The sequence below is a fragment of the Microtus oregoni genome, unplaced genomic scaffold (genome assembly GCF_018167655.1).
Source record: "Microtus oregoni isolate MIOR12 unplaced genomic scaffold, Mior012 000029F_ref0000214, whole genome shotgun sequence".
NCBI lineage: Eukaryota > Metazoa > Chordata > Mammalia > Rodentia > Cricetidae > Microtus > Microtus oregoni.
In genome coordinates, this window is record NW_024543088.1 from 2638106 (window position 1) to 2659079 (window position 20974).

General features: G+C 50.1%; 1 protein-coding gene across 1 annotated transcript in view; it reads left to right on the forward strand.

Moving 5' to 3' along the window:
* LOC121465135 (protein sidekick-1-like) overlaps nucleotides 1-15607 on the forward strand; it is a 955042-nt gene extending 939435 nt beyond the window's left edge. Inside the window, exons 44-45 of the mRNA XM_041678320.1 lie at nucleotides 4264-4393; nucleotides 13733-15607. Coding sequence (XP_041534254.1) covers nucleotides 4264-4393; nucleotides 13733-13987 — 385 coding nt within the window. The 3' untranslated portion in view covers nucleotides 13988-15607. The remainder of the gene's footprint in view (nucleotides 1-4263; nucleotides 4394-13732) is intronic.
* Nucleotides 15608-20974: the final 5367 nt, after the last annotated feature.

Below are 20974 nucleotides of genomic sequence, written 5' to 3' on the forward strand. Positions count from 1 at the left end.
TGTGTAGGTACTGGATGAGGAAATCCTTCCAGAAGGGCCTACTGAAGCAGACCTCTCATCCCAGCCACTCAGGATGCTGAGGCAGGAGGATTGCAAGGCTAAGGCCTGCCTGGGCTATGAAGCGAGTTCAAATCCAGCCTTGGGAATAGAGTAAGACCCTGTCTCAAAATAAGGAGAGGACTAAAGAATAGCTCAGTAGGTGAGCATAAGCCTAGCATCCCCCGCCCAGTGAGGGCTGGGGAAGTCATTAGTAGAGCATTTAGCTAGAGTCCGCCGGTGCACAACTGGGTATATGACTCAGTGTGGCATCATAGGGTATACTATCGTGTGCACGGGGTCCTGGGTTCAATTCCTAGTACAGAGCAAGAAAGCCTTTTCCATTCTCTCCACTTCCGCTACCTGGACAAAGGAGACTATGCGTCCTCCAGCCACCCTATGTCCAAGCAGCCTCAGAGGGCTATAGATAGGGACAGACCCACACTGGTTCTTAGATTTGTGAGGTTCCCTGGCCCAACTCGGGAGCCATAGTTTTGTGTGAGAGCTCAGGGGAGTGCGAGTTTGGAAGGGTGGTGTGGACAATGGGTGCCCAGGCGTCTGAGCCCCAGGCACTGAGGTAGGTTCTGCAGAGCTAAGGTCAGCTCTTCAGTTCACATCCCACCTTGTCACTTGGCCGTCTGAGAGAGCACAGCTGTGACAATGGGTGATCTGAGACAGCCAGAGGGTCTCAGCTCAGCTGCTCCATGCTCACATAGTCCTAGAGAGGAAAGGGCTCGCTGGGCTTCATACGTTCATCCACGACAGTTGGCCTCTCTGAGAGTCCTGAACTTTCTCACAGGGTCAGGTCCCATCACGAGCCCACAGAGAGCCACAGACAAAACCAGATTAAGTCAGAAGGGAAAATTAGTCGTTTGTTCTCACCTTAACAGCCCCAGGTTCACAGGTTTAAGGGAACAAAGGGACCAGGGCTGTTTGTAGGATATCTGCATGTTCACAGAGCCCCAAGAACAAGGCCTGTAGGTTACATGGGTCACCCTGGATGCTCCCTGTAGCTGAAGTCTCACATACCCTTAAAATGAGGCCTAGCCGGGCGGTGGTGGCGCACACCTTTAATCCCAGCACTCGGGAGGCAGAGGCAGGCAGATCTCTGTGAGTTCGAGGCCAGCCTGGTCTACAAGAGCTAGTTCCAGGACAGGAACCAAAAAGCTATGGAGAAACCCTGTCTCGAAAATAAAGAAAAAAAAAATGAGGCCTAGAGCCAGCCGTGGTGACACAGGCCTGTCATCTCAGGGCCCAGGTAGGAGAACTGCCAGTTGGAAGCCAGCTGGTCTACATAGTAAGACTCTATCTCAAAGAAGAATAACAGAGACTTAGATGATAGCCCACTGGGTTAAGTGCCTCCCATGCAAGCAGGAACCTGAGTATAGAGCCCCAGCACTCATATAAAAAGCTGGGCATCATGGCTCACGTCTGTAACCCCAACACTGGGAGAGTAGAGATGGGCGATTCCTGGGGCTCCATTGCCTGCTAGTTTAGCCCAACTGCTATCATACTCTACCTTAAAACTAAGGTGTTGAGTGACCAACCTCTGTCCTCCACATGCATTCACATACATGTAGGCATGTATCACATGTATGTACTCATGCATAACACACACAAATAAAAAAACTTTAGGAGAGGCACAATTGGTTCAAAGCTCTCTGGTCAAGCAGCGCCTGCTTCCCTTGTAGTGTCTTAGATTAAAAAAGAAGAAAGATCCCTCTAAATGGTTAGATGACAAATGAGTCTATCCGAAAATAAATCATTTTTGAGGTGGGGAGAGTAGAGGCCCTGAGCTCAGTAAGATGGCTCAGCAGCCTGATGACCCGAGCTCAGTTCCTGGGGTTCACATGGTAGAAGAGAACCAGCTGCTGCAAGGTGGCCTCAGACCGCCACACATATGCCATGGCACATGCACCTGTGAGCACACAGACATACACGTTAAAAAATGAAGAGACCTTTGAACCTCCCTTGGGCTTCCCTGGGAAAACTATGGCAGAGCCCACCCCAAGGGAGTCGTAATAGCCAGGATGCCAGACTCACTGGGAATAGGACTTTCCCATACTCGGTCACCGAGACTGACTTTCCCCATCGTAGTGGGAAGGGTCACCTATCGGCAGCCACCCCTCAGCTTTGCAACCACCCTCAGCCTGGGGGTCCTGAATGTAAGGAGCGTCTCCCAGAGTGCACCTTGCCCATCTAGCTGACCACAGTCACAGGGACCACGGAACAGCCCCAGGATGGAGAAGATGGGCTGGATTCTGACTCATTGAACAATTTATCCATGCTAAGAAGAGATTCTCCCCCAAGTTATAATATCTCCATCTCAGTAAAGAAACCAAGGGAGCTGGAGAGATGGCTCAGGGCTTAAAGCACCTGCCATGAAAGTACTGGGACCTGTATTCAGAACCCATGTCAATACCAGGCAAGGATGGTGGCATCCCTGTAATCCCAGGTCTCTGGAGGCAGAGGTAGGGGGTCACTGGAGCCAGATAGCTAGCCAGATTAGCCTTAGCAGCGAGCTCTGGGTTCACTTGAGAGACCCTATCTCAATACAGAAAGTGAGGGCAATCGAAGAAGACTCCTGACATCACCTACAGCCTTCTGTATGCAGGTACACACATAAAAGCACGTGTATGCAGACATGCAAACATGAAAATCATTCCTAAAAGATAATAAAAAGGAACAGGACAGGAAGTTGAAACTGAAGTGTGTTTGTTTTCCATTGCTATGTGACAAATGACCATAGTATAACACATATATCAGAGGTAGAGATTGCCCCTGCCTGGCTGGTCTCCTGCTAGGGCCACCCCTGGCCATAGCCCTTATGTCACTGGGCTGTTTTCTCAGATGAGGCTCCAATAGGCCATAATTATCTTCCAAGCTCGCTCCAGCTCTTGGCAGAATGTGTCTGTGTGCCCCCCACCCCTGCATGACTTAGGGCTGGCCTCTTCGTGATATAGATTGGGGGCTATCCCTAGTCCCCTGCCACAGAGGTCACTCACAGGATGTTTCTTCCCACAAAGCCAGCCGGAGTTCTTTTTAGGTCTGTCTCTCTTGCTGCCCGTGGGCTGCATGCAGCTGGGGACAGCTGTGGATGGAGCCCAACACAAAATCATAAAGTCATTTAAAACATAAAGTCATTGTAAGATGTGTGTGTTTGCGTGTGCGTGTGTGTGCATGCATGTTCGTGTGTGTGTGTGTGTGTGTGTGTGTGTGTGTGTGTGCGTGTGTGTGTACTGGAATTCAGATCTCCAGAACTCAGTGAAAGCCAGGAGGGCTTGATGACTGCCTGCCTGTGACCCCAGCACTCAGGAGATGGAGACAGAGGCTCCCTGGGGCCAGCTGATTAGCAAAAATAGCTGAATCAGTGAGCTCTGGGTTCAGCCAGAGACCCTGCCGCACAAAGCGGAGAGCTATTGCAGAAGATACTTGACATCAACCCCTGACCTCCAAATGTCCATCCACACGCATGCAGATATGCAGACGCACACATGTGCACAATACACACCAAAGAGCCGGCCACGCTTTACATTCTATCTCCTGCTGGCCAAGAGGGCTGCCTTCATACAATGCTACGTGATTGTAACAGATGGAATTGACAGCTCCACCTTTTCTGTATGACATACTATGACCACAGTCACCCCTGTATCCCACTAGTTATAAATCAGACTCGGGCTCTGCCTGCAGCTATGGCCTGGGTATTATAGGGAGCAGTGATTAGGCTAAGAATTTGTCAATCTTTAAGGGCTAATGCCTCAAAGTCTTCTTGCCCTTGGGCCCAGCTTTGTGTGCTGAGCCCCAGCAGAGTGGAAGCCCGGGCTAGTGGGCTTACCTAATCCCACTCATCCTCAACCTCAGGAGACTATCCACAGTTCCATCCTGATGTCAGACCACTTCCCCGTAAATTCGCCCTCAGCCCTGGCCAGCATGTATATCCTTCCTCTGTCTCCCAGAGTTCCATGTGCCCTGCGTCTCCTGCTGACCCAAACCCCACATGCTTTTATTGTTGAAAGTTCCACTTGGCCAAAACAGCTTGTTCCTAGCGCCCTGACCTTGAACAGCCCCTGAAGCCTACAGGAGCTCAGTCCTTGGAGTTCGACCTCAGCCATAACATGAAGCCCTTGGGCGTGCTGTCCTCCTTGTTCCCACATGAGCAACTTAGGAGCCCCACCTGCGGGGCTCTCTCCTGTGTCCAGAGTAACTCGTGGTGTCATCCTATTGTAGATCCCCACCCCGACCAAGCCCCGGAGGTCTGCACTACTCCGACGAGGACATCTGCAACAAGTACAATGGCGCTGTGCTGACAGAGAGCGTGAACCTCCAGGAGAAGTCGGTGGACGGGTCAGAGTCTGAGGTCAGTGCTGCCGGGCTTCCGAGCCGTGACCACTGTACTTGCTTCTGGGCCTGCGCATTCCTCAACATAGGTCATCTCATTTGGGGCTCACAGTCACCCCATGGGGTGAGCAGAGCTGATGGTAGGCTGTAGAAGAAGGAAGTACAAAAATCCGAGTGGTCGTATGGCTTTTCCCAGGTAGAAAGGAAACAATGTCTATTCACACAGATAGGGAGGCATCAACAGACCCAAGAAAGGATCCATCCAAGTCGGGCAATTGCCTGCATTCCTCCTCTCACTGCTGTGGCAAAAACCCGAGAGAGCAGCTTCAGTAGAGCAGGGTGTGTTTGGCTCACAGTCTGAGGGCACACAGTCCATCACTGTGGGAAGGCATGGCAGCAGGAAACATGAGGCCGCTGGTCACATGGCATCCACAGTCAGGAAGCAGAGAGGTGAATGCCGGTGCTCTACTTGCTGTCACCTTTATATCCAGTCCAGGATGCAGGCTTAGGGGATGGTGCCACCCACACTGAGCTAAACCTAGTTTAAAAACTCCCTCACAGATAGGTGTGTCTGACGGAGTCGAGGCCCAATCAAGTTGCCTCTCAATCTAAACCACCACATGAGCCAGTGAGTTTATTGGGGCTCCTTGTATGAGCTCAGGTGACTCTCAGACAGCTTCACCCCCAAGCAACTCTACCCCCAGTCAACTATGTATCTTCTTAATAATCTTAGGACAGAGAGGGGCCTCATGACAACCCCTCCCAAGAAGATCTCCTGGCCATTGTGAGCTCTCCAGCTCCCTCCATGAGAGAATGTTAATGGGCCCACTCACTCCTGTGGGGAAACCAGAACTGTAATGGTGAGGGGGGGAGGGCTCCTGTGCTTAGCAACCCCTGTCTCTGTGTCTCAGGGTGGCCAGCATGAAGGGTCCAATCAGTGGTTTCACTGGGTGTCCCCAAGGGTCCTATTTGTAAGCCTCTAGAAGAGCAAGAACCACAAGCCATTTGCTGCACACGTATTCCCGGCCCACGTCTCAGCACACGCCTCAAAATCAATATTTAATCTAAAATACACTCTCACCTTCATTTTTGACCCGATTTGGGGCCTTAGTGAGCCCCGGGACTCAATAAAACAGCTTCTTTTCAATTGTAGCTCATATACGAACTCCAGCGAGTGGGCAGTGGGTGGGCACCGGCAAGGTCCAGCTGAGCTCCATTTTACATGTTCTGTTTGCAAAGGGCGCCGGGTCTATAACACAGCCTCGGGCTCGCAGGAAACAGCAAGTAGCGGTGTCTGTCTCTGCTGGACGGCTGTTACTGAAGGCCTGTGGGGACAGGCCTGCTCCTTCTTGGCTGAGGTCAGGCGGTGTCACCGCATGGTAACTGCTCTTTGAAGAGCAGCGGGTGAGGAGACAGCAGGATGGCCTTGCGTCAGGCTTCCTGCCGCCAGGAATAGAGCTGGGCCTTGTGGGCAGTGACCTAGCTGCTGGCCCGCTGTTTCCTGCAGTATTGGACATGTTGTCGGTGGTGACTATGACAGCTGAGTGTGCAGAGAGTTCCCTGTGCACTGACAGGCATCACTCTGTGGTACTGAGCATGGATTGTGGGGCCAGGCGTCATGCCACTCACTCTGCGCATGCTTGGAGTCCACCTAGCCCTGTGGGTGGGTCGTTCTTCCGACAGTCTCAATAATCCCAACATCTGGGAGGTGGAAAGAGGAGATCAGAAGTTCAAGGTCATCCTTGGCTGCATAGCAAACACGTGTGGCCAGCCTGGTTATCAAAATTAATTAATGAATCAGTTCATTAATTAAAAATTTTTAAATAGGTTAATAGGACATGCCTGGGTCTGTTTCTTCTCTCAAAGGTATGAGATGGCTTGGGGTTTTGCATTTGAATCTTCAAACTGCCATCTAGATAAGAAAAACATTTTAGATCTATAGACCAGGCTTGGAGGCTAGGGGTGCTCAGTTGTTACAGTGCTTGCCTAGCACACAGGAAGCCGTGGGTTCCATCCCCGGCACTGCATAACACATAACATGTGGTAGTACATGCATGCAGTCTTAGCACTCAGGAGGTAGAGGCAGGGCAGGGAAGTTCAAGGGCATCCTCAGCTACATAGGGAATGTAAGTCATCCTGGGCTACATGGCACCCTGTATGGGGAAAAAAAAAGTCTCAAGCATATTTGCAAATGAGTGCTGCAGCACTCGGGGTGATGCTATTGCTTCGCAACCCCAAGTGTACAGGTGGATGCTATTGCTTAGCAACCCCACGTGTTCAGGTGGATGCTATTGCTTAGCAACCCCGAGTGTTCAGGTGGATGCTATTGCTTAGCAACCCCGAGTGTTCAGGTGGATGCTATTGCTTAGCAACTCCAAGTGTTCAGGTGGATGCTATTGCTTAGCAACCCCAAGTGTACAGGTGGATGCTATTGCTTAGCAACTCCAAGTGTTCAGGTGGATGCTATTGCTTAGCAACCCCGAGTGTTCAGGTGGATGCTATTGCTTAGCAACCCCGAGTGTTCAGGTGGATGCTATTGCTTAGCAACCCCGAGTGTTCCTGCATGGCGCTCGCTGGTCTCTTTAAGAGCCTGATCTACACTTCTGTTTCTGCCAACCCCTAGCTAATGGTCCAGAGCAGAAAGTGTTATGTTAGGAAAATAAGCATCAGGGCTGAGCCACGTTGACCATTATCCCCTCTGAAGGTCAGAGTCATTCAGACTTTAGACAAAGCGACTCCTGGAATAGTGAGCTGGAACCCCCAGAGGATGCTGTTCCCAGGGGGACAATGAATTAGCCAGGGAAAGTGATTTTGTAAACATCCACCTGCGCATCTTTGGAAACAGTACGCAGGGAAGACCTGAGTAGAGATTTATAAAAGATCCATTGGGGCTGAGGAGCTGCTCAGTCAGTAAAGCCAGAGCCTGCCGAGTAAATATAGAAATCGGAGTTTGATCCCAAGACCCCATGTAAAAGCTGGGGTGGTGACAAGGGCTTGTAAACCAGCACTGGGGAGGCAGAGATAAGTGGATTCCTGGAGCTCACTGACTAGACAGTTTAACCAAATCAGTGAGCTCCAGGCTAGCGAGAGACCATAACTAAAGCGGAGGGTGGAGAGATGGGTTAGTGGTGGAAGAGATTGCTGAGCAAGCATGGGAACCAGAATTAAGATTCCCAGGAACTCACAAAACCCATGCATGGTGGTGCAGAATCCCAGGGTTTGGGTTTGGCCAGAAGCAAGGGAATCCCAGATGCACACTGGCTGTCGCTGAAGCCAAATCAGCAACTCCAGGTTCAAAGACAGACCTTGTCTCAAAGACTAAAGTGGAGAGAGACAGGAGGCAGAGAGAAGACATCCATCATTAGCATTAGATACACACACACACACACACACACACACACACACACACACACACACATGCACACACGCACGCATGCATGCCCACACATGTACTGCCCCCCAGAATTAAAAAAAAAATAAAGCAGTTTTCAAGATTTTTGCAGCTCTACCTAATTGGAATGATCCCTCACACCTAACTGGTTCCCTGGTGGTGCAGGGTTTTTCATCTTGCTGGTACCTTGCCTAGCTCTGAGCCTGCCCTCGCTGCAGCTCACCAAGCATTCACAGTGCAGCCTGATGCAGCACTCAGTCACCTTCTGTCCTTTCTATGGTTTCCTGGGAAACCAGCACACCAAGACTTCACATCACAGGCAACAAGGAAGAAAAGGAAGGGGGGAGGGAGGGAGGGAGGGAGGGAGGGAGGGAGGGAGGAAGGAAGGAAGGCAGGCAGGCAGGCAGGCAGGCCCAGTGGAAACTCCTTTTTGCCAGTAATTCTCACTCACTAAAATCCATCTGCATTCAAAAATAATGTCACATAAAGAAGTGGAGCTGGCAGCAGAGGAAGGATGGTATCTGGATGCTGCTCCACCAGGGAAGCCCAGGCAAGAGTGGGAGTCCACAGCACCCATCATCTGTCTGGCATCCGTGGCCTCTCCCAAAGCAATGAAGAAGAAACAAAGTGCACAGTCTTGGTCTTTCTCCCAAGGTGCTTCCTGCACAAAGGAAGAGTTTCCTCAGATTAGCTTGGGGGCCACTTGCCCATCAAACTGTACCCTACACTGGCAGTCAGTCTCTCCTGCCACAAGCACTGTGCAGACTACCAGGGCAAGGCTCTGATTGGTCAGTGCAAGGCATACACATCATTCTGTGATCCTGTGAACCAATTACTGTCCAGGATGACTTCCTTCCAAGTGATCCAGGGGTAGACACAAGAACTGAGACATGGCTATGTACAGGGCAATGGCCCCTGTATTAGTTACTCAGTTTGTGCTGCGAGAAAGTATCTGACAAAACAACAGATGGAAGGAAAGAGGGAAGGAGGGAGGGAAGGAGAGAGGGAGGGAGGGAAGGGGGAGGGAGGAAAGATGGCGGGAGTGAAGGAAAGAAGGTAGGAAGGAAAGAAGGAAGGAAGGAAAGAAGGAAGGAAGGAAGGAAGGAAGGAAGGAAAGGTGGGTGAGTTTGTTCTGAATCACAGTTCAAAGATGTAGTCCATCATGGTGGCAGGAGCGTGAGGCGTCTGGTCACATGACATCCACAGTCAGGAAGCAGAGAGAGATGGACGCTGGTGCCCAGCTCACTTTCTCCTTTCTATTCAGTCCGGGACCCCACAGAATGACACCCACTGATGTTTAGGCTGGGTCTTCTGTCTCGGTTAATCTAATCCACATAATTCCCTCGTAGACATGCCCAGAAACTTGTTGCTATGGTGATTCTAATTCCCACAAAACTGACCATCAAGATCACCTATCACAGTCTCCTACCTGGTCCCCTTGTGACCTTAGCCACAGACCCCTGTCTGTGTATTGTCCCCCTCTTTGGTTCAGGAAATACTCAAGGTGGACATGAGAGGTCGTGTGAAGCTACTCTTCCCCTCACGCTGACAAAATGCCTGACTGGCTTTGGTTTTGATCTCATACAGGTCTGTGGGCATGGGACACAGCATACATTTGTCAGTCAGTGAGGGGCTTGCAGTACATGCATGAGGATCTGAGTCTGATTCCAGCATGGATGTAAAAACCTGGGTGTGGTACACAGAGTTACACTCCCAGTGCCGGGGAAGCAGAGGCGGGAGGAGCGCTGAGGCTCGCTGGCCAGACAGCCCAGCCAAAGTAGAGACTGGCAATGGGGCCCAGTGAGAGACCTGGTCTCAAATATCAAGATGAATGGTTCCTGAAAAATGACACCCAGGTTGTCTTCTGGCTTCTATGTGCATACACGTATTCAGATCCATACACACGCATGCGCATGCATGCACACTTACACAAACACACACACACACACACACACAAATACAGACTTCCACAAAACTGTAGCATTCCATTATAGCCCATCAAAGGTCCAACCTACCCTTGAACCTTGTAGTAATAAGAGCGGCATGGCTGTGTCCCCAGCACCCTGGCCGCCTGGCTAGCTTATGCTCCGAAATAACAACACACAAACTGTATTCTTTTAAACACTGCTTGGCCCATTTCTATCTAGCCTCTTCTAGGCTAACTCTCACACCTGGACTAGCCCATTTCTTATAATCTGCTGTAGCCCACAAGGTGGCTTACCGGGAAGATTCTAGCCTACGTCCATCGTCCATCCTGGGTCGGAGCTTCATCACATGTGCCTCAGAGAGCAGAGCTATCCCCGCATCTGCCCAGGAGAGGGGAGCATGGCGTCTCTGCTCCAGAGAGCAGCTGTCGAGTCTGAGCTCACTTCCTCTTCCTCCCAGCATTCTGTTCTGTTTACTCCTCCCACCTATGTTTTAACCTATCAGGGCCAAGCAGTTTCTTTATTGCTTAACCAATGAAATCAACAGATTGATATATGACACTCCCACATCAGAACCTGCTTCTCTCTAGCCACATAAATGCCAGAAAAGGGCTGGTGGGAGGTTTGAGAAACAGAGGAGGCCTCTGGGGTTTCCTCCGGGTGGATGCTCAAAGTGCTCACGGAGGCGGAATTTACAGACCATGGTTCCACTGGTGACTCCTTCATTGCTTGGTTTCATTTGAGCCAAGACCCACCCGTACAATCTCAGTCTCCCAGTATCCTATGGACGGACAGAAATTGTCCAGAGTCCACAGGTGCTCTATTCCCACTGCCATTGGCTGAGACTCCCTGTGGGCGTGGCCTGAAAACCTCATTTGAATTTGTTGATCTTGGTCCTCTGAGCCAGAAGATACCAAGAGGGGCTGAAGCTCAAATTTTGCATGTCGCCTCAAAGGAGAATAAAATTAGCCCCAGTATCTGGAACTGGGGAACCAAACAGCCGTCACCCCATCCTGGGGGTGCAGTGAAGTCCCCATGAGAAAAGAGATGGCTTCTGTGGATCTCAGTGTCCTCCCCCAGGACTTTTAGAATTTAAGACAGCATCTGCAGACTTGACAGCATCCACGCTGAGTCCTGCAGCCCTGCTCTCGCCTGTCTCTGTCCCTTGTCTTCAAGTTCCAGTTTACATAGAGCATTGCCTCTTAAGCCTAAGGCCCCTAGAAATTGGCTGGAGGTTATATCTTAGACCCAGCCACAAATCCTGGTCCCAGGGGCCCCACTTGGAAGTGTGGAGACCAAAAACCAAAAATGGGGTGTCCAACAGGGAGCCAGGAGTTCACCGCAGACTCAGTAAGATCTGCTTCAGCCTCTGTCTCCTTTACTGATCTTTTCCATGACAACACAAAGAACAGAAAATAATTTTGCCTAAGTTAAGAAATGAGAAAACACAGACCAAGTCAGACATTGCTTTGCCTCACACCTGTTACCCCAGAACCTGAAGGCTGAGGCAAGAAGATGGAAATCACAGAAGGGGAGCCAGCCTACTCCACACAGGGGAACCTTTCTCAAAAAGCAGAAGGAAGGAAGGGAAGAGGGGGAGAGGGAGGAAGGAGGGGATAGGGAGTGAGTGAGGGAGAGAGGGAAAACCGACTGATTACTTCTTACAGGTGTTGCTGGCTTATTATATAAAATGAACCTGAGACCCTCAGCATCTCTGAGAGCCCAGAGCTCTTCCGGTTGCTGCAGAGTGTGCTTGGACACCCAGCACTAGGGCAGATGAAAATGCAGGCACTGGCATATTCCAGCAGCTTCCCCTGCTGCCGTCTCTACACCTCCCCAGGCAGCGTGGGTCTTGGCAAGAGGCCACTGAGGTGCCCTCCCCACCTCGGACATGCTGAACTTTTCTCTTTGGTCCCCAGCAGCTCACATCTTGGTTCCCTGCAGACCAAAGGCCATGAGCACTCCCAGGCCTTCACAAGTGTGAGGCAGGATAGAGAGAGAATGACAGTGGAGAAAGGAAGGAATGGGAAAGGCACCCCCCCCAACACACACACACCCTGGAGTCTCCCCAAAGCTGAAGTCTCCCCAAAGCTTTCCCACCAGCTGAGAACTAAGAATTGCAGCACGGCTGGGTGGTGGTGACACACGCCTTTAATCCCAGCTTTCGGGAGGCAGAGGCAGGAGAATCCCTGTGAGTTCAAGGCCAGCCCGGTCTACAAAGCAACTTCCAGAACAGATGGACTGTTACACAGAGAAACCCTATCTTGACCCCCCCCAAAAAAATTGCCACATGATTAACATTTACTGTGAAGCTTGTGGTCATAGCGACAATATTCCTCCCATATAAAGGTATCTTATATTAAATAGCAATGAACCAGGCTTAAGGTTCTGAATGCATATAACATCAGGTGGGGCCTCATTCCTCTCCCAGACTTTTTCCGGGAGTCTCAAAAAGTAAAACCGCTGAGCTAGTTTTACCCTGTCAACTGAAGGCCTGTCAGGTGCCACTTGGGACCCACCTGTGACCTCATTTACTTTTCTTAGCAGCCCTCTGAGGATAACAGCATCAAACTCCACCAAAATGGTGTGTGGGGGTATTGTAAAGATGTAGAAAGGCGATTCTTCCCTAAGAAGCCCACACCCACACTCAGGATGTTCTGTGCACCCCCACTCCACCCCACGCCTTCTTTTAATCCCAGAGCTTCTGATCAGTGTTCAGAATAACTTGTAAGGGGCTGGAGAAATGATTAAGAACATGTACACTGTTTCTGCTGAGACCAGATTTTGATTCCCAACACCCATGTTGAGCATCTCACAACCGTCTCAAACTCCATTTCCAGGGGTCTGCTGCCCTCTTCTGGACGCCACACAAGCTGCGTGTCCCTGCGCGCACGGGCACACACACACACACACACACACACACACACACACTTAGACACATACATGTGTGAAATTGAAAATGAATCTTTTCATTTTTATGTGTATGGGTGTTTTGCATGCATATAGTCTGTATCCATGGATGTGAAGTAACCAAGGAAGCCAGAAGTAGGTGTCAGATCCCTTGGAAGTAGAATTACAGATGGCTGTGAGCTGCCATGTGTGTGCTGGAAATGGAACTCCAGGCTTCTGGAAGAGTGGCCAATGCTCTTAACCACTGAGCCGTCTCTCCAGCCCCCAAATAAAACTTTTAAATATTTATCTTTAAAAAAATAAACTCCAACTTTGGCTGTGAAGACAAGAAGACCCAAGTTCAGGTTCTGAGTACCCACATAAAAGCTGGGCACATCAGCATGCCCAGCATCAGAGGGGGGGGGGCAGAAACAGATGGATCCCGATGACTTGCTGACCAGCCAAGGTAAAATGGCCAGCTTCAGGTCCATTGAGAGCCCCTGCTTCAAAATAATAAGGTGGGTGGGAAAATAGGAGACAGCATCTTTCTCTGCCTCTCACCTGTGAGCAGATGGATATGTAAACACACACATGCACAAAATACCACTCAAAAATAAATAAATAAAAATTAAAAACTCCAACTGTGCTTCTCACTGACCCAGTCCTGAATTTTTCTGCGGTGAAGCCACAGATCCGTTTCGCCTGAATGAATGTGATGGAGCTCAGTCAGTGTGCTGGTTACTTTGAGTGGATTAGATACTCAGTGGATTAGTTACTTTTCTATTGCTGCGATAAAACACCGTGACCAAGACAACTTATAGAAGGAAGAGTTTATTAGGGCATAAGGTTCCAGATGGCTTACAGTCCATCGCTGTTCTGGTGGGAAGGCAAGACAGCAGGCGGGCATCACTTCAACTACCATAGGCTGCTCCGGGTGACACAGCGCCACTAGCATCTGCGTTTACAGACACTGGGCACTCTGTAGACCTCTCCCAGGATGGGAGGCAGCATAGGCCTATCCTGGGCTTCCAGGAAGGTGACCCGCAGGCCACCCCCACCTCGGGTGATTAATGGGAGTCCCCCTGTTTCCGAATGGCCCTCCCTCACCAGCACCCTTTCCCCCTTTCACACTGTCCTTCTGCTCCATCCTCAGGCCTCCGACTCGGATTACGAGGAAGCCCTGCCCAAGCACTCCTTCGTCAACCACTACATGAGCGACCCCACCTATTACAACTCCTGGAAGCGACGTCCCCCTGCCGCAGCACCACACAGATACGAAGCGGTGGCCGGGGCCGAATCGGGCCCACACCTGCACACGGTCATCACCACGCAGAGCGCGGGTGGAGTCTACACACCAGCTGGCCCTGGAGCTCGGGCCCCCCTCACCGGCTTCTCCTCCTTCGTGTGACGTCACGCCACCATCAGGGTAGACGGTGCAGAACTTCTGGAGTCTATTTTTGTTAAGACAATCAACTCCGATAACTGAGCTGAATTTTTTTTGTTTCACACAAAAAGAAATCATAATAATAATTCTGATAAGCGATCTTACCTACTGGTGAAAACTAGGTTTCACTTAGGAAGGTTTTTTTAAATGGCTTTTTGTAACATCGCTGCAGGAAGCAGGTTTCTTTGTTTTCTTTTCTTTTTAAGAGAAGGTATCTCCCTGGTGCGATAGCTCGGCACCGCCGGCGGGGGCGCTCTCGACACACCCCAACCCTGGGCTTCTCTGGCCTCCAAACTATCTGGGAAGGCGAGGACTGGCAGGAGGGGGCGGAGGGGGACAGGTAAACGGCATCCGAGGCCACTTCTCTCTCTACCTCCTTTTGGAGAACCAGCCAGCCTGGATTACTTTCTCCATTTTAGGACAACTTGAGGCTCCTTGCTCTCACCCAGTTGATCTTACCCCCCGCCCCCCGGGTTCTGTCCGGTTCTCACAAGGGTCCACACAATGTCACTGGCGCGCAAGTGGCATCTAGCCCTAGCCTTGGAGGGCTCAGCTCTGCAGTCCCTCTTGAGGGTGGCGCAACCCTGGGGCTTCCCATTTCTCTCGCTCTTCCTCTGTTCTCTCAAGCTGACAGTTACAAGAACAGGAAGTCCCTCCCCCAACTGGCTCTGGAGGCCACCCAGGCCCGTCCATGGCCAGCCAGGTCCTTCTGGTGACCGCACGACACACAGCACACAGCCCACCCCCGCTGAGCAAAGAGAGGAGCGGAGACGCGTGTTTTTGCAGTTGCTTGTGGCAGTAGCAGGTGTGCATTGTTGAACCAGAGTATTTTTTAAACCTTTTTATCTTTTCTTAAACTATGTCACATGAAATGAATGCGTCTTTGCTGTCTCCAGGTGCCTTTTAATTCATTGTTCAGCTTTGTACGTGGGAAAGACGAGAAGCGATCGTGTGTCTCCAAATAAAACAATCGGCTCTGAGAAACCAACCTGGGCCGCGCGTCACCTAGCACACCCCATACCGGCGCACAGTGGGGACAGCCCTCCCCTTCCTCCTCCTGATGTCCCGCTTCTGATCCCTGGTGCTGCCCCCTCTACCCTGCCATCCAGGGCCAGCTTTTTAGCCTTGACAGGTTTTCTTGGGGATTTTTTTTTTTTAATTTTCGTTGTTTCCATGGTTTTGGCTAAATGCAAAGAGTACCAGCTATGTGGCACTTAGTGTCCTGCCACCCCTACCTTAGGTCCAGGGTGTGGATGTGACCAGCTGGCTCCGGCCATGCTGTGCCCAGTGCTGCGGAAGCTCCACGTGCCCACGTCCTGGAGCACTCGAGTGGGTGAGAAGGCTCTGTCTACCCAGGGATCTTGGCGCCCAGAGAAGAAGACTAGCTGTTTAATGTCACCAGCAGGGGACTTTGCAGTCCTTTTGCCTTCCAGGAGAGGCAGGGGACATGGATCTTGTCTTGACTCAGATGCCTTGGAAGTCGCTGGTGTGGTCCCAGGACACAAGAAGTTCTCCTTGGGGTTTTAAAAAAATATATAGGCCTTTCAGTTTTTCCATAGTAAAAAAAAAAAAAAAATCTCAGCCCTCCTCTTTCTTCCTCTTCTCCTCCTCCCCCTCCTCCTCTTCCCTCTTTCCCACTAACTTCACTTATCCCTCCCCTTCTTTCTCTCCTCCCTCTTTCTTATTCTCCTCCATTTTACCCCTCCCGCCTTTACTTCCTCTCTCCCTTCCCTCCCTTCTCCCTCCTTCCTCTCTCCCCTCTTCTCTCCCTCCCTCCCACATCCTATTGTCCCTTCTTCTGCCTTTTCCTTCCCTCCTCCTTCCTTCTTCACCCCCTATCTCCCTTCCTTTTCTGAGCTGAAGGGGAAATAATTCTAAACCAAAAATCCTAGACGCTCTGCCAAAGCCACTTCCGTGTGGGGACTGCCACCCTCGTGGTCCACGGGAGTGATCCTGTGTCCACGTCAGTGGACAGCGCCACCTCCTCCCTGGCCCCAAAGGAGCAAAGTGAACAGAAGACGCATGTCACCAACTGAATGTCTGGAAGGTGGCGCCCACCAGAGGACAGGGACCAGGCTGGCTCCCATAGGCTTTGCTGTCTTTAGCCATAAGGACTTGGTTGCTTTAACCGATGGGGAATCCTTGGAATGGTCTGGTCCGAGGTGAGACTGCTGCTGTGTTTCCTCACGATGACTTGGCAGTTTGCAGCACTACCTGGGACCCCTCTCTGAGCGGTAACTTGTTTCTATGGAGAGGTCTTTTCGGGATGCGCTGACTCTGTGACCGCAGATCCTCAGCAGCTGTCATCAAGCCCATCTCTTAGAGCAATGGTTCTCAACCTGTGGGTCATGACCCCTTTGGGGTCAAATGACCCTTTCACCAGGGTTAGATAATAGATAGTCTGCATATCAAATATTTATATTACAATTCACAACAGTAGCAAAAAATTTCAGTTATGAAACAACAGTGAAAATAATTTTAGGTTGGGGGGGTCACCACATGAGCTCTTATTAAAGGGCCTCAGCATTAGGAAGGTTGAGAACCACTGGTTTAAAGGGACTCGGTCCCCTTCAAGTGCCCTGCACCAAATGCAGGGGTTGTGGGTTTTTAGTTAGATTTCAGTCTCCCAGAGCCACGGGGCATTGGCTGCTGTCCTTCCTAACCTCTCACTGTAGAAATGGGATGGACACATCACAGCTGCAAAACAGACATTGGATCCACGTCTGGGTTCTGAAAGAAGATCCGAACAGGCAGGATACAGATGCCCTTCTGGCGTCTGTCATATTGAAAAAGTCACCTCCTCAGGTGTCTAATGATGAGTGATAGCCACGTCTACCCACTGTGGCCTCAGTGACTCTGTGGAGACCGTTCAGCCCTGTGCGGCCTTCCTTCCTGCTGAGCCTTATGGGTGACTTTACAGGGGCAGACATGCCGAGAAGATGTGAGCATCTCAGCTGACATCCTGCCAGCCTTCCTCAGCATCTCCCCAACGCCAGCAGGAAAATGTGTGGGTATGAGGAGTGCCTCCCTTCCCTGGAGCCCTGGGGGGAGGCAGAACAACCACCCATGAGGATGATGTGTGTTCTGGAATGTTCTTTGGATGAGGTGTTTGAACTCGGTCTTGATCATCCTGAGCATGGTGTGTTTGCACAGAGGTTCTTAGCATGGGTTTTTATTATTCCAAGATACCTGGATCACAGCATGGCTGCTCACCTGCTGAGTCCCCAGTCCACAGACTGACTGCCAGGGACCAGTCTGAGAGGCCAGGACAGTGTGGGGTCCTCACCAGCTGGCTCAGGAGAGTCCTGAAGTTTCCCTGTGAAGCCTTCTGAAATGGCACAGAAAACCAGATCCCACTCAAGATAAAAGCGAACCCTCCCCCCCCCCCCTCAACTTGTAGGAAGGCAGAGCGGTGCTATGGGTACAATTTTTAATAAAAAAATATTTTGTTCCTTAAGCGCTTGTGACTTTTTAAATTTTTAATTTCTATTTATGTTCATGTGTACTCAAGTGCGAAGTGCACAAATATGCGTGTGCGTGTGCACATGTGTGTGGAATCTCAAGGATGATGTCATGTGTCCTTCAGGCGCTGCCCATCTTGGGGAGGTTTAGGCCTCCCCAAATGCATGTTCCAATCAGGAAGCAAGCTCTTGAAATTTTGACAGTATCTGAATGAAGAAAGCCATAAAGTAAAATACTTCTCAAATATATTGGTGGATCCATGGGTAGGCGGGTTACAGCAAAGCAAGGGAAACTCTGCTATGGCCATGGGTGTCATCTGATAGCATTCTTAGCCCTTTGGTTAGTGGAAACTAAGGGCCTGTTCACACAGTCCAAAGGATGTACCTAGGGCGATGGATGGCTATTAAGGAGAGACTAAAGATGCCCCAAGACAATTTGACTCTGGACTTCGAGCAGTCCAATGTCTCCACATTCTGATCAGTCTGCCTTTGCCAACACAGCTTTCTTCCAGGAACTCACTTGTGTGACTCCCTTCCAGTTGGAAGAAAGAGGAGAGCAATCCCACAGGGCTCTCCCTGCCTAAGGTGTGGGTAGCAGCAGCTGGAGCCTGCACCTTGAGCCACTCCGAATGAACCAGCAGTCATTTCCAGGTACACAATCCTACCCCCAACTTCACTCTGCACCTCCTGAAAGACAACAAAGGTGCCTTGAAGCGACAGACCTGCCCATGAGCAACCTTGACTGTTCTTGGGATGAACTGGGGGGCCTGAATCACTCAAGCATGCACACATCCTGAGGCATCCAATTACTCCTGGGTTCAAGGTAGGATTATAGCTCTGAGGGAAGGGAGGAAGTGACACCATCTGCCCATTTGTGGGCACTATTATGGGGCCACCAGACGAGGACACAGCTGCACCTCTGGGCTCCACAGGCCTCAGGACTCAGTTCTCATCTTCTTTTAATACCATCAAGGAGCAATTAAGAATTCCAGAGCCCAGGTCACACCCAGATCAATTGTTGTTGTGATGTCGTTCCTGGGGAACTGTGAATAAGTGTCTACTCCCCATGAGTAGGGGACCAGAGACAGACCAAAGAATGATTATACCCAAGTCTAACTTGGTAAAGCAACAGATTCATTAGGGCTGCTTACAGGAACAGGAAGAAATCAAAGGCATCACTAAAAGCCCACGCCAGCCTGGATACCCACTCACAAAAGCTGGAACTATGGAACTCTCTGTACAGTTTGCAGGCAACTCAACACCTTGAAGAGTCTCCTCGCCTCAGCAGTCATTACCACCTATAAAAAAACTTGGGAAGGGAAGACTCTTATGAATCTAGTAAGTTTCAGGGACTTCCTGAGACTTGTGAGTTGCTTACTTCCTGAATGGAATGCTTCAACACAGAGGAAATTACCACATCTCTGGGGGTGCAGTCCCAGCATTGGTTTATCTTGAAAGGTCCACTAAGTGACCCCAAAACTGACCCACATGTTCAGAAGAGGCAGTCAGTTTCCAGCTGCAGGAGGAGGACTCATAGGAGGATGGAAATCTAGGCTTCTGACCACTCAATTCCATCTTTTCCTCTCTAAATCATTGCCAAGAATAAGAGATAAGATCCCTTCACTTCTGCCCCTCCTCACCCTCTCCCCAACATCATCCACCTACATTTCAAATACTTGTAATAGCAAAATAAACTTCTCATATTTTTCATGGTCTCCAACAGTTGGAACACAGCAGCTACTGTGCAAAATATAGTGAAGGATCACTCACCCCTCTTCAATATGGGAACTTCCAGAGAGCAAGGCCCCAAGCAGGGAATGGAGTGAGGCGGGACAAGTGACCACTACCACATTATCCTCACAGAGCACGTTGTTCTTCCAGGCACCTCTCATCCAAAAAAGTTCTTCTACCAGAACTTCAAAAAAGAAAGAATGAAGGCCAATAGTTTGTGACTTCAAACCCCAGCCTATTGTTTTACCTTCATCACAGTGGCTACTGAGGCCGTAGCCTGGAGAGAATTCTGTTCCCCCAGACAATGGCTCTGTTGCTGCTACTAAATGTAGTTCTAACTAAATCTCAATCATTCTAATAAAACTCGAGGTTCAAAGGCTAGGGTGAAACCCTACAAGCTCAGGGAGTTAGAATAGCAACTGGCTAATTTTCTTTGCTAATGTCCCCAGAAGGCTCTCTCCTTCCACACTGCCCCAACTGAAAAATAAAAATAAAAATAAAAACATGCTAAGCTCCTGTCTGCTACTTCCTGTCAACCAGTTGCTAATCCCGCCTCTTGGAGCCCAGGGTAATTTTATTTAATTAACACAAATGCAGCACATATTTACATAGTTAACAAATGCAGCATGAACAAATGCAACACTTCTTTGCCTGGTTAAAATAATATCTATGCCATCAGTCTCTTTCAGACACACAAGGAAACCCTGGCCCTCTTAGTCTAATCAGCTGACCTTGGGCCCATTTCCCTGTGGCACAACACCTCCTCCCACCCCTTTAATGGTTACTATTGAGTGTCAGCTTGAAAGGACCTAGGATCACCTAGGAGAGAAGCCTCTAAGCACACCTCCAGGGGATCATAGTTTGGGTTAGCCTCTGGGCATATCTGTGGAAGAACTTCTAGATTGGGCTTATTAATTGAGGTAGGAAGACACACCCTAAATATGGGCGGCACAATCCCAGAGACTGGGGATTCTCAACTGCACAAAAAGGAGAAAGTGTGCTAAGTCCCAGCATTCATTTCTTTCTGCTTCCTGACTGTAGTTGCTATGTGACCAGCCACTTAATGCTCCAGCTGCCAGGACTTCACGGCCATGATGGACTGTGTACCCTCAGACTGTGAACTAAAATCAACCCTTCCTTCATGTATGTCCCTTCACAAGGGACTTTAAGGTCTCCCTTGGCAGGATAGACCCCTCTCTTGCATGGGGACCCTCCCCCCACGTGGTGTGTTGTGAGCTTGTCTGACCACCAGACTCAGTAAAGCTCTTGTTTGAAGGACAGACAATTCAACTCAGCATCTCCCCTAGAACCACCCTTCTCATTACTGAACATAGACCATAAGCCTCAGTGTACTGTGTTGGTTCTGTTCACTGTTCTATACATTTTCCCAGCAGGCCCCTGTGAGGCTGACACAGCGAGGAGCTCATTTCATAGATAAAACATGCAGAGGGTATTCTAGTTTGCTTTCTGCTGCTGTGATAAAGACCATGGCCAAAAGTAACTTGGGGAGGAAAGTGTTTGTTCCATCTTATGCTTCCAGGTCATGGTCCATCATTGAGAGAGGCCAGAGAGAACTCAAGCAGGAACTGAAGCTGAGACATATGGAAACACTGTTTACTGGTTTGCTTCCCATTGGTGCAGCTAGCTTATCTCCTGCTTTGGGATGGTAACACCCACAGTGGACTGGCATGCCTACATCAATTAGCAGTGCAAAAAAAAATAGCCCAACAGAAGCAATCTTTCAACAGAGACTCCCTCA